The 13507-nt window shown below is 40.0% G+C and overlaps 1 protein-coding gene across 1 annotated transcript; it reads left to right on the forward strand.

The window, feature by feature from the left end:
• The first annotated feature begins 208 nt into the window (after nucleotides 1-208).
• Nucleotides 209-12741, forward strand: adprm (ADP-ribose/CDP-alcohol diphosphatase, manganese dependent). Its single transcript, XM_043714448.2, has 4 exons — nucleotides 209-1410; nucleotides 1510-2153; nucleotides 2818-2940; nucleotides 9477-12741. Exons 2-4 carry the CDS (start codon nucleotides 1544-1546, stop codon nucleotides 9773-9775), a joined length of 1032 nt encoding a protein of 343 aa, XP_043570383.1. The 5' UTR covers nucleotides 209-1410; nucleotides 1510-1543; the 3' UTR covers nucleotides 9776-12741.
• Nucleotides 12742-13507: the final 766 nt, after the last annotated feature.

The raw sequence follows: 13507 nt of genomic DNA on the forward strand, positions 1-13507 counted from the left end.
AGAAAGTGAGGAATGCAGATGCTGGAGATCAGAGGTGAGAGTGTGTTGCTGGAAAAGCACAGCAGGCAAAGCAGCATCCGAGGAGCAGAAGAATCAGGAAAGGGCTTATGCCCGAAACGTCGATTCTTCTGCTCCTCAGATGCTGCCTGACCTGCTGTGCTTTTCCAGCAACACACTCTTGACTGATAATGAATAGTTGGAACTTCAATGCCAGTTACCCAACTATCCCCACACCAATGCCAAAGGTAATCTGTAAACTGCCAAAAGCACCTTTCAATGTAGTCAAAGACTGAGATTTCCCAGCCATCTGTGCCGGAGAATTTCAAAGATTTACAACTTGGTGAATAAAAAAATTCACCTTGTCTCATCCTAAATTGGATCCAACTTATTTTTAAATTGTACCCCTGATTCAAGATTCTCCAGCCAGATAAAACGTCTTACCCATATTTACCTTATTTATCCCCTTATGTATTTTATAAAATTCAATGCAATCGCCTCTTATTCTTCTAAATTCCAGAGAATACAGGTTAGATTTGACCAATCTCTCTCCAGAGGACAGTCCCTGTGTCCTGTGAACAAGTCTGATGACTCTTTGTTGCACTCCTTCTATGGTAATACCAAACTCTTACACAGTTGAAACAAGTTTTCATTACGCCATACTTTAATCCTCTTGTGATAAAGGCTACCATTCCATTAGCCTTCCTAATGGCTTGCTGCACCTGCATATTAGCCATGAATGACTTATTGATAAGGAACCTCAGTTCCTTTGATATATACTTTCCAAATAAGAAGTACTCTGCGCATCTATTCCTCCTACTAAAGTGGATGATCTCGCATTTTTCCAAATTATATTCAATTTCTTGCAAACTCAAAGTTTGTCCAAATCCCATTAACACTGTTTCACATCTTCCTCACAGCACGCATTTCTGCTTAGCTTCAGGACACCTGAGGAACTCCACGCTATAGAAGAGGATGAGGCCGATAATAAAAAGTGTCTTTACATAACAAGATAGATATATTTAGGGAGAAAGTGGATTTTTATTTGGCAAACTTTTTTTTAAGAGCTGTTATTGTAAAATCCTCCTGTTTTTGCCCACATATCTGCATTACCTCCTTTTTATAGGCAGCATTTACATGAGATAAATATCAAACAGAAGCAGAAATTGCTGGAGACACTAAGCAGGTCTGTTAACTCTGACTTCTTTCCACAGATGCTATCGTCTCAGGTCCAGTGACCCTTCTTTAGAACCTGAAACATTAGCTCTGCTTTCTCTCCACAGATGCTGCCAGACCTGCTGAGTTTTTCCAGCACATTCTACTTTTATTTCTGATTTCTGGAATGCACAGTTCTTTTTTTTGTTAACATTAGATTAATGTTGAATGTCTCAGGAACAGCAAATTGACACAAAGGTATGTTCTACAACCTGTGTACTCCATCTTTGCGCCGTAGACATAGTCCGTCTTATTAAATCCAGGTGACTGTTCTCAGCTACTGCTTTTGTTTTTAAGATGGTGGGCATGTGCAAGTGAAATATTTAAAAGGATGGAGACTGAAGCAGCAGAAGTCAACCTGTGTTTTACTTTTGGAGTCATAGCAGACATTCAGTATGCTGACACAGAGAATGGCTTCAATTATTCAAGGACAAGAGAACGTTACTATAGAAACAGCCTCCAGTTACTCCGCAGTGCTCTTCAAGAATGGAATGAAGAAGTGATCACTCCCAGGTTTATTCTGCAGCTTGGTGACATCATTGATGGATGCAATTCACAGCTAAAGTCGTCAGATCATGCACTTCAAGTGGTCATAAATGAATTTGCAAAGTCTCTGTCTCCAGTTCACCATATCTGGGGAAATCATGAATTTTATAATTTTAACAGGGAGCAGCTACTTAACTCATCTCTCAATAGCAAACACTTAGGAAATGGCAAACTCTTTGACAATGGAGACAGTAACATTAAATCAGACTTGGACCCTGATGATCCTGATGCCTTTTATGGCTACCATTTTAGTCCATTTCCTAAATTCCGCTTCATATTAACTGACACATACGATCTCAGTGTTCTGGGAAGGAAAAAGGATAGCAAGAAACATCGCTATTCGCTACAGAAACTGAAATCAAACAACAGAAATGAAAATCTTAATAGCCCCAAAGGTAAACAGTTATTTTACTGTGTGTTTGTCGTACAATTTTGGTTTTGCTTTGTGTGCACTTCCTGTTGATGTTTTCCATTTCAAAAAGGCCAATGGTTAGCTTTAAAATGGAACAATCTGTAAAATGGAATGAATTGTGTAAAATAGAGCAGTCTGTATAACATGATGTGTAAAAGCTATTGCGGTTGTAATTACAACTTGCCCTCATGAAGGCGCTGCACGACCGTATCAGCCAGAGAATGTAATTAGGTTGTCACTAGTTTATAGAGAGTTCCCATTATATTGTGTACATAGGGATTTACAATGGAAATTTAAAAATGTAGTATTGCTACCAACAAACCATTTTTACTGACCCAAAAACTCATATGTAAGCATATTCAAAATATATGTTGACACCCCTGAAGTACCATCGCCACTCCATTCTAAGTCATGTGGGGCATCTGTTTGTTTTTGGACAATAGTCATACGTTGTATTTGCTGTGTTAGCAGATGCTGAGATACTTTCAGAATTCAGTTATTAGTTTGTTTATGTGAAATTGCAAGCTTCAAAAATAGCAAAATGCATAAACATTGCTACAAATTAAAAGATATATAATTAATAACGATCAATACAAGTGGCTCAATGTAAGTTGAAAACGTATTAGTTGCATGTATTTGATTGACAGGTCTCGATGGACTGAATTCACGCTTTCTGGCATTCAATGGAGGTTTCAGTCAAGAACAGATGGAATGGCTAAACAAGATACTCACTTTCTCTGATAATAACCAGGAAAAGGTTACAGTTATTGGTAAGTAATTACATTCTTGATAAATTAGGAGATATAGTTTCAGTAACAAAAAAAGAAATTGCTGGCAAAACTCAGCAGGCCTGGCTGCATCTGTAGGGAGAAAGAGGGTTAACATTTCGAATCCAGTGGCTATTCATTGGAACTCATCAGTTTTTGTTTTAAATATTCAGCATCTGCAGTAATTTGTTTTATTATATATTTTCAGTAACTAGGTTTATCATGTATTTGTTTTAATGGTAATCTTGGTTTAAATAAATCAGACTTGTTTTCTTGGAGTAGAAATGATGTGTGAATACCAAAACGAAGAGAATCATTAAATCTGAAAGGCAACTTTAAAAACCAATCCTGGATCTAAGGATGTTATTGTATAGCAGATATGATCTTTGATGAGTAGTATCATGAGCAGGTGATAGGTGCAAGTTTCCTGCCTCTTTTTGTTTGCAGCGAGTTACATTCCTTCTTTTCTGTGTTCAGGAGTCAGCTCATCCCCTTTATTGCCACTTTGGAAATAAGTCCAAAAACATCTCTTGCACAGCATTAATATAACGGCATGCTAGAAATGTTCTTCGAACACAAAAGTTAAAGTTTTAGTTGAATTATGTGTGTGTCTTGTGGTAGCTCCTTTGTTACGGTAGTTAGTTTAGTTCCTCTGACATTTCTGTGTAATCTTGTACAAAAACAGACCTATGCACTTGAAGTTTTATTTTAATACTCTGATCATTGTTGAGACTGATGTGACCACCGATTGCAAGTAGAGTATAAATTGTGTCAGGCACTTGCATAATTTATGTCTTTCCCACAAGTTATGTGTACGATTCATTTAGATTTCTACTTGGATTTACTTGAAAAGTATAGACAGTGGCAATATATATGAAGTTGAAGTCCAGCAGACCTTGAGATAAACTTGTAGGTCAAATTAGGCACTGTTTTCTGTTCTGAGGCAAATATTTCTCTCAGTATATTTTCTGAGAATTGGAAGCATATAGGGCAGCACTGTGGCTCTGTGATTAGCACTGCTGTCTCACTGCACCAGGGACTCTGGTTCGATTCCTCCTTGGCAATTGTCTTTGTGGAGTTTGCATCATTCACCCTATGTCTTTTCGTGATTCTGTCTAGCGTGGGTTTTATCCCACAATCCAAAGGTGTGCAAGTTAGGTGGATTGGCCATGCTAAATTGCCCATAGTATCCAGGGTTGTGCAGGCTAGGTGGATTAGCCATGGGAAATGCAGGGTTACAGGGATCGTGTTGGGGAACAGGCCTGGGGTGGCATGCTCCTCAGATGATCAGTGTGGACTTGGTGGGCCAAATGGCCTGCGTCCACAATGATTCTATGAATTAAAAATAATTTCTTCTGTTCCATTCTTGTACATCTTACAGCTCACCACCACCTTCTCAAGGGCAGTGAAGTACGGGTAATGAATGCTGGTCTGCCAGCAACACCCAAATCCCCCCCAAGTCAAACAAAAATTAGCTGAGAAGACATTGAACTCATTCTTATCACAGAAACTTACAATTATGGGTACTGAGCCTTGACTTGTATCGATACTTGTTTTCACATCCTCAGGATCCTTACTCACAATTCTTCTGCCTCCACCGCATCTGCTCCCAGGAGGACCAGTTCCACCATAGAACACTCCCAGATGGCCTCCTTCTTCAAGGACTGCAATTTCCCCTTCCACGTGGTCAACGATGCTCTCAGCGCATGTCCTCCACTTCACTTACCTCTGTCCTTGAAACCCACCCCTTCAATTGCAACAAGGACAGAAACCACTGGTCCTCACCTTCCACCCCCACCAACCTCCGGATACACCAATCCTCCACCATTTCCGCCACCTACACACAGATCCCACCTCCAGGGATCTATTTCCCTCCCCACCCCTTTCAGCATTCCACAGAGATCATTCCCTCTGCGACTCCCTTGTTAAGTCCATGACTCCCATCCTCTACTCCTGGCCCCTTCCCTTGCCAGTGCAAGAAGTGCAAAACCTGCGCCCACACCCCCCTACTCACCACTGTCAAAGGCCCCAAAGGATCCTTCCAAATCCAACAGAGATTCACCTGTACTTCCACACACATCATCTACTGTCAGTTGCTGTCTGTGTCGTTTTCTCAACCTTGGGGAGATAGGACGCCAACTTGAAGAACGTTTCAGAGAATCTCTGGGACGCAAGCACTAAACAACCCCACTGCCAAATGCTTTAACTCCCCCTCCTACTCAGCCAAGGACGTGCAAGTCCTGGGCTGCCTCCACATCCAAACTCTAGCCACCCAATGCCTGGAGGAAGAACGCGTCATCTTCCACCTTGGGACCCTCCAACCTCACCGAATCAATGTAGATTTCACCAGTTTTTTCTTTCCCCCTCCCTCCACTTATTCCAGAGCCAGTCTTCCAACTTGGTATCTCCCTCTTGACCTGTCCTACGTGTCCATCTTCCTTTCCACCTATCCGCTCTGATCTATCACCATCTCCCCCTATCTCCCCCCTACCTCCATCTACCAATTGCAATCCCAGCTACCTTACCTAGCACCACCCCCTTCCATTTATCCATCAGTACCCTTAGATCACTTCCCCATTCCTAATGAAGAGCTTATGCTTGAAATGTCAACTCTTCTGCTCCTCAGATGCTGCCTGACCAGCTGTGCTCTTCCAGTACCACATTCTTCGATGACATTCCCAGGATACCCCTGAAGTACTTTACAACCAAAGGATTCTCTTTTGAATAGAGCAATTTTGCATAAGCAGCAAGTGCATGGCTAGATGATTGGCTCTAGTGTTGCCGATTGCAACTCCAGTGCTTTCTGATGTCCCTATACCAAGGCCAGTTAGGGATGGGCGATGCCCAGATCCATTACCTTTTTGTTTTGAAAGCCTAGGTTAAGAAATTTTGTCCATGGTGAGCTCAGAACCTTCCAGTTTAGGTGTCAGTACTATCCATTTTCTGACTTGAACAAGCATGCTAGCAACTGAGCAAAGCTGGCACTAAAAATGCATGCGTAAAAAATTTCAACTGAAAGGACTGCACAAAATACATGACATGTCCTCTAACCAAGATATACCTATATTTAGAGTCAAAACTTGAATAAATGCAATAATTCCTTTCCCAGTCAGAAATTATTTCATTTCCTTTTGCTTACTTATCAGTTTATCAGTCCCTTATTTCAGCACATGATCAAAGTTGACTCTGAAGTTTTGATGAAGTACTGCACCATTGTATTTACTAGCTTCAGTGTAACATATCATTTAAAGGTCACATATACTGATTGGCAATTCAAGGGGGGTGAAGAAGTTATTTCAGCAGTAAGTTGACTAAAAGATCAACAAAGAGTTTGCAACTTCTTGGCCAACATTCCTTCCTCAATCAATGCTGCAAAAGTGCAGATTAATTGGTCATATCTGAAGAAAGGTCAAATTCGCTGCTGCAAGCAAACTTTTAGTCACCCTTACATAAGTGACATTGTAACTTATATTGTGAAATTTCCTTTTCTAGATTTTTAGCAAATTTGCAGTTCAGTTTTTTTCCTATTATTCACGTTACCTGCCATTCATCCTATAGGCCAGTCACACGAAAGTCTTGGTATCAATGCAAAGAAACTGCAGTTTCATGTTGATAAGCGAAGTCCTGATGGTATTACTGCTGGGCAGTTAATCCAGAGATCCTGTTAATGTTCTGAGGGCTAGAAGACATAAGGAACAGAAATTATGCCATTCAGTCCATCAAGTCTGCTCTGCCATTTGGTCATGGCTGATAGATTTTTCAACCCCATTTTCCTGCTTGCTCCCTGTGACCTTTGATCCCCTTGGTAATCAAGAATCTCTCTATCTCTGTTTTAAATATACTCAGTGACCTGGCCTCCGCAGCCTTCTGTAGCAATGAATTCCATAGATTCACCACTCTCTGGCTGAAGAGGTTTCTCCTTATCTCCATTCAAAAGGTCTTTCCTTTACCCTGGACTGTGCCTTTGGGTCCTCATCTCTCCTGCAAACATCTTCCCAACATCCACTCTGTCCAGGCCATTCAATATTCTGTAGGTTTCAGTCAGATCCCCCTCATCCTTCTGAGCTCCATCAAGTATAGTCCCAGAGTCCTCAAACGTTCCTCATATGTTAAGCCTTTCATTCCTGGGATCATTCTCGTGAACCTCCACTGGATCCGCTCCAGGGCCAATACATCTTTCTTGAGGTATGGGGCCCAGAATTTCTCACTGTACTCTAAATGTGGTCTGACCAGAGTCTTATAAAGCCTCAGAAGTACATCCCTGCTTTTATATTCTACTCCTCTCTAGATGAATAACAACATTGTATTTGTTTTTCTAACTATCGACTCAATCTGCAAGTTTATCTTAAGAGAAACCTGGACTAGGACTCCCAAGTTCCTTTACACTTCAGATTTCTGAATTTTCTCCCTATCTAGAGAATAGTCCATGCCTCTATTCTTCTTACCAAAGTGTATAACCTCACACTTTCCCATGTTGTATTTTATCTGCCATTTCTTTGCCCACTCTCTTGACCTGTCTAAATCTTTCTGCAACTTTTCCACTTCCTCGCTACTGCCTGCCCCATCACCTATCTTTGTAACATGTGCAAACATAGCCAGAATGCCCTCAGTTCATTCATCCAGATCATTAATGTATAAGATGAAAAGTTGTGGTCCAAACACCAATCCTTGTGGAACACCACTAGTCACTGGCTTCCATCCTGAGAAGAACTCTTTTGTCTCCACTGTTTGCCTTCTGCCAGCCAGCCAAGCTTCTTTCCATGTTAGTACGTGGCCTGTAACACCATGGACCCTTATCTTACTGAGTAGCTTCCTGTGCGGCATCCTATCAAAGGCATTCTGTAAGTCCAGATAGATAATATCCATTGGCTCTCCTTGGTCTAACCTGCTCATTCCTCCTCAAAGAATTCTAACAGAGTTGTCAGGTATGACCTCCCCTTGATGAAACCATGCTGACTTTGCCCCATTTTACCATGCAGTTCCAAGTATTCAGAAATCTCATCCTTCACAATGGTCTCCAAAGGACTGAGGTCAGGCTAATTGGCCTATAATCTCCTATCTTTTGCCTTGCTCACTTCATAAATAGAGGGTTTTTACATTAGCAAGTTTCCAATCCTCTGGGTTCCTCCCTGACTCCAGTCATACCACAAAGATCACTGCTGAAGTCTCCACTATTTCTTCAGCTATCTCCTTCAGAACTCTAGGGTGTAGCCCATCTAGTCCAAGCAATTTATCCACTTTCAGATCTTTCAGTTTTTCTAGCACCTTTTTCTTGGTGATGGCTACAGAATTACCTCCATTTGCGCCCCCTCCCGAATGTTTGGGATATTATTCGTGTCTTTCACGACTGACACAAAATACTTACTCAGTTCCTCAGCCATTTCTTTGTTCCGCATAACTACTTCTCCAGCAGCATTTTCCAGCAGCCCAATGTCCACTTTTGCCTCTCATTTGCTCTTTATATATCTAGAAAAGGTCTTGCAATCTTTCCTAATATTACCGGTTACCTTTCTAGGTTAGAATCCTGTTAGGACCCAGGTTAGAATCCTGCTGTGGCAGATGGTGGAATTTGAATTTAATTAAAATCTGGAATTAAGAGTCTAATGATGACTAGAAAACTTCCATTGTTACATGTAACTCTGTTTCCCACAGCAATATGGTTGACTCTTAACTCCCCTCTGGGTAATTAGGGTTGGGCAATAAATTCTGACAAGGTCAACGACAGCATGAATGACCTTTTTTTAAAAAAAGCATTACAATGTTTAGGCATGAATTTGCACATATTAAGGTGCTTCTTCATTTTGGCAGTCAGTGTATTGAATAACCTCAGCTTCATTTTAAGATTTTCTCTGAGGAGGCAATGGCCTAGTGGTATTACCACCGGACTCTTCACCCAGAAACCCAGGTAATGTTCTGGGGACCCAGGTTCAAATCCTGCTGCGGCGATGGTGGAATTTGAATTCAAAAAATATCTGGAATTAAAAGTCTAGCAATCCATTGTTGATTATTGGAAAAACCCATCTAATTCACTAATGTCCTTTAAAGAAGAAAACTGCCATCCTTACCTGGTCTGGCCTCTGTGTGACTCCAGACCCACAGCAATGTAGTTAATTCTTAATTGTCCTCGCAGCAATTAGTGATGGGCAATAAATACTGGCCTAGCTAGCAATGCCCTCATCCCATGAAAGAATAAAACCAAAGCCTATTAATTAACTACAAGTATTAAAATTAAATCAGGATTTGCATGACATGCCTGAGAAGCAGAGACATCCAGAGTTCTTAAGTTACTATTGTTTAGAGACTAACACATTGTGCGGTAACCTCTTCATTGTTTTATTGGTCTCAATTTAGTACCTCATATACAGCTGCAGCCATTTTTCTTTTTTTTGACTTGGTTTGACTAAAGTACTGGATGACGTATAGAGTGAATTTGTTTATGTATATTTGACCAGGTATGACCAACTCAGTTGAAAGCATGAAAATGTGTATTAGAAAATGAGAAAACGGTAATGTAATTGTAAACTGTTTTCTTCATGCAGGTCATCTTCCTGTCCACCCATACTCGACAGATCCAATGTGCATTGCCTGGAACTATGATGAAATCCTCTCGGTGTTGCATGCACACACAAGTGTAGTGTGTTTTATCGCAGGCCATGATCACGATGGTGGTTACTACTTGGATGATCATGGAATTCACCATCTTACCTTGGAAGGTGTGATTGAAACACCACCAGAAAGCCATGCATTTGGTACTATTCGTGTATATGAAGACAGAATGATTTTAAAGGGAAGGGGCAGGATTCCTGAAAGAGTTCTACACTTTGACAAACATAAATGAATGAGGCATAATCTTGTGAGGCATGCAGACCATAATCACACGATGCTGTGTACTGTCCAATGAATTTCTCCATTTTAATAACTAAACTCAAATGGCAGAGCAATGGAGTTGTATTGGAAAATTAAATGCAAAGAATTTAATAGTAAATTTAGATAGCAGTAATTGAAGTTTCTCACTGCAATCAAAAAAATCTGGTCGGCAATTTTTACTTTATAGCACTGTTTTACTTGAGCATGGCACTATTTCATCTGAACCCTTCCGTTTTGCATTACCCTTGTGTTGCAGTTCAAGCAGCTTTTAAGTTAATGCACGTAAACGTAGGCCCTTGCTAGTCACGAATTTCGTGTTGTAAACATATAATATAAATTTTGTTACGTTATTTGAATCTTTGCCTTACTAAAGATAGAACAGGGTGATCAAGATTTTGCAACATGGGATGGGATATTTATATTATTAATTAGTATTAAAAGGGGATTTACTTGTTCCTCGATAAATAGACAGACACCAAAACTCAATTCTGAAATGAGTGCTTGTAAAATTGTGCAAAGACAGGCTCAAGTCTTCACCAGTTGTCTTTTTGGAACATAATACTGGAAATGAGAGTCTCAACTTTGGTTACTTCAAACTTTTCATTTAATTATACACATCAAAAGCTCATGGCAATAATTAGGCTCACGCCTGAAACCTGGCTAGAGTTTAGAGCTTGCTTCCATACATTTCATAGTGACCATGTGTGGAGGTAGGAAAGATGGTAAAATACCTTGTGGTGTTTGATATTGCGTGGCTATTAATGAAGTTAATTAAGTAGAAAGGCACTGCTTAAGGCAGCTTGTTTAATTGCTAAGGATATTTTTCAGTCCATTGTTACATAGTTTAGGGAGTCCAAAAAAGAAGGGAAAGATTGTTAATTGTTTAGACCAACTCGTGAAAGTGAGTATTTTCCCATCAAAATATTATCTGAGGAGGAGCGTAACCCAAGTCTTTTATATTTTGATACAACCATCTTATTTCAATTATGATAATGGAGCGAGAGAATACAATACCTGGATAGGTTTAAGATATTTGAAATGTGTACCTCGAAAAGCATATGTACACAAAATGAGCTTCCATTAAAAGGAGTGTAAGCCTGAATACTAATGTGCTTAGTGAACATTGTGTTAGAATGAGATTGAAATTATAAGGATAAGTCTGGCTATAAATTAGCCAAAATCTATGACTCAAAAGATTGAGTGTTCAAATTGATGCACTCTGATGGAGTGTTTTTTTTATTTATCACTTATGGGTACTGCTGGATGGCCAACATTTATTGTCTATTCCTTGTTGCTCTTGAGAAGGTGTTGATGAGCTGCCTTCTTGAACTGCTGCAGTCCATATCCCTTCGATAGACCCACAGTGTCCTCAGGGAAGGTATTTCAGGATTTTGGTGCAGCCACAATGAAAGAAATGCAATACATTTCCAAGTCAGGATTATGAGTGGCTTGGAGGGGTGCAGGTGGTGGTCTTCCCAATTATCTGTTGCCTTTGTCCATCCAGATGGAAGTGGTATGGGTCTGGAAGATGCTATTGAAGGATATTTGCTGAATTTCTGCAGTGCATCTTATAGATAGTACGTATTGCTGCGACTAAGCATTGGTGGTCAACACAGTGGAAATGATGTCATTCGAGCAGGCAGCTTTGTCCTGGTTGTTCTCAAGCTTCCTTGTTATTGGAGCTGCATGTATCCTGGCAAGTGGGGAGTATTCTACCATACTCCTTACTTGTGCCTTGTAAATGGCAGACAGGCTTTGGGGAGCCAGGAGGTGATTTACTGTACTATTCCTAGCTTTTGACCTGATTTGTAGGCACTACATTTTTATGGCAAGCTCAGTTGAGTTTCAGGTCAGTGGTAACTCTTAGGATGTTGATAGGTGATGATACCATTCAGTGATGGTAACTCTATGGAATGTCAGTGGCCAGTGTTTAGATTGCCTCTTATTGGATTTTGCCAGGCATTTATGTGACACAAATGTTACATACCCAGGCTTGGGCTGACTTGGGGAATTATCCAAACCTTGTTGCATTTGGGTCGATCGAGGACCGAAAGGCCTGTTTTGCACTGTATTGTTCTATGAACAGGAACTACTTCAGTATCTGAGGAATTGTGAATGGTGCTGAACAGTGTGCAATTATTGGCAGACATCTCTGTTGGGCAGCAACAATCCCCAATTCTGATCTTATGATGGAGGAAACGTCATTGATGGAGCATCTGGAGATTGTCACCTGTACCACCCTTTGAATCAGCTTAAAACTGAGGTGCAAATGAAACGTGACATTTTGAAAAGCAGGGAGTTGTTCTCACTATCCTGGCCAATGTTAATCCTCAACCAATACGAAGAGAAACAATAAACAGGTAATTCCTCTCATTTGTAGATTGTAGAACCTTGCAAAGAGTAATCATTGGCTATTTTTATCTGCAATACAGCATTACTTTATTGGGAAAATGTGAGACATCTAAGGATGTGATAAGTTGTTGTATTATTGCAAATTCATCATTTCATGCTGAAGAAGAGAGGAAAGGACACTAACATTTCTACCACCGTTCCTATCACAGTTCTGGTTTTCTTAGTATGTGTCTAAGGAAGAATTTAGGTGCAGTTTATATCACATTCCAGTGATGTGCAGGTCAGGTGAGTTGGCCGTGCTAAATTGCCCATAGTTTTAGGTGCATTCGTCAGGGGTAAATATAGGGTAGGGGAATGTGTCTGGGTGGGTTACTCTTCAGAGGGTCGGTGTGGACTTGTTCGGCTGTAGGGCCTGTTTCCATACTGTAGGGAATCTAATCTGTTCTGTGTTTTTTGTTTTTGCCGCTGTTTACCTACTATTTACTTATCTCTGCTATTTAATGCCGTGATCTGCCTGTATTGCTTGCAAGACAAAGCTTTTCACTGTGCCTCGGCACACGTGACAATAAATTCAATTCAATTCAATTCACAAGTATGTAAGATTATTTGTTAAGAAAACAATGTAATGTCTTCTAATATTTAAGATACATTTTTAGAACTTATCACATTTAAAATAAAACATGAAATAGATGAAGATTGCAGAAGTAGGTGAAAGTTGATTGTAATGACCTTAAATTTATATTTGTTCTTGTCTCACTGAAATGTTAATCCAATCACCTTTTGGAAGGTCTGCATATCCAAGATTAATATTACCTACGTGGCTATAGGTCCTTTTGTAAATCCAGAGCTTGGGAAGTAACACAGTTCTGATTTAAGAAATGTGGGATTCAGTTGACAATATTACTAGCAACACAGACATGGGTGAATATCTGGTAAAATTTTGAAAATGCCTTCTTCTAACAAGAATAGTACAATAAACCCATCTGAGATTATTGACGTTATAATTTCTGTCAGCAACTCCCAAAACTTGGAACCAAATGTCAAAAGAGATCAAGATCAGGTATTTTAAGCCTTACAAAATCCTGTTATCTTAAAGGCCATTCAAAAAGTGCTATGTCCCTTGATCACCATCTTAGTCATTCGTATTTCAACATGGCACAATTTTAAGCTGCAAATTACAGTAGAAACTGAGCTAAATTTTCTGAGTTTAACTAAATGTCAATTTTGGGAGTTTCATTGAGGGCTTCACCTCTGATGAGTCTTCTATCACAATTTTACTTTGTTCACTTCTTTGTATGCATCATTCCTCTATGGTGGCACATTGGTGATGGCACAGTAGTATTGACATACA

This window comes from Chiloscyllium plagiosum, unplaced genomic scaffold, assembly GCF_037043375.1.
Source record: "Chiloscyllium plagiosum isolate Xiang-an unplaced genomic scaffold, Cpla_swu_hap1 HiC_scaffold_25, whole genome shotgun sequence".
NCBI lineage: Eukaryota > Metazoa > Chordata > Chondrichthyes > Orectolobiformes > Hemiscylliidae > Chiloscyllium > Chiloscyllium plagiosum.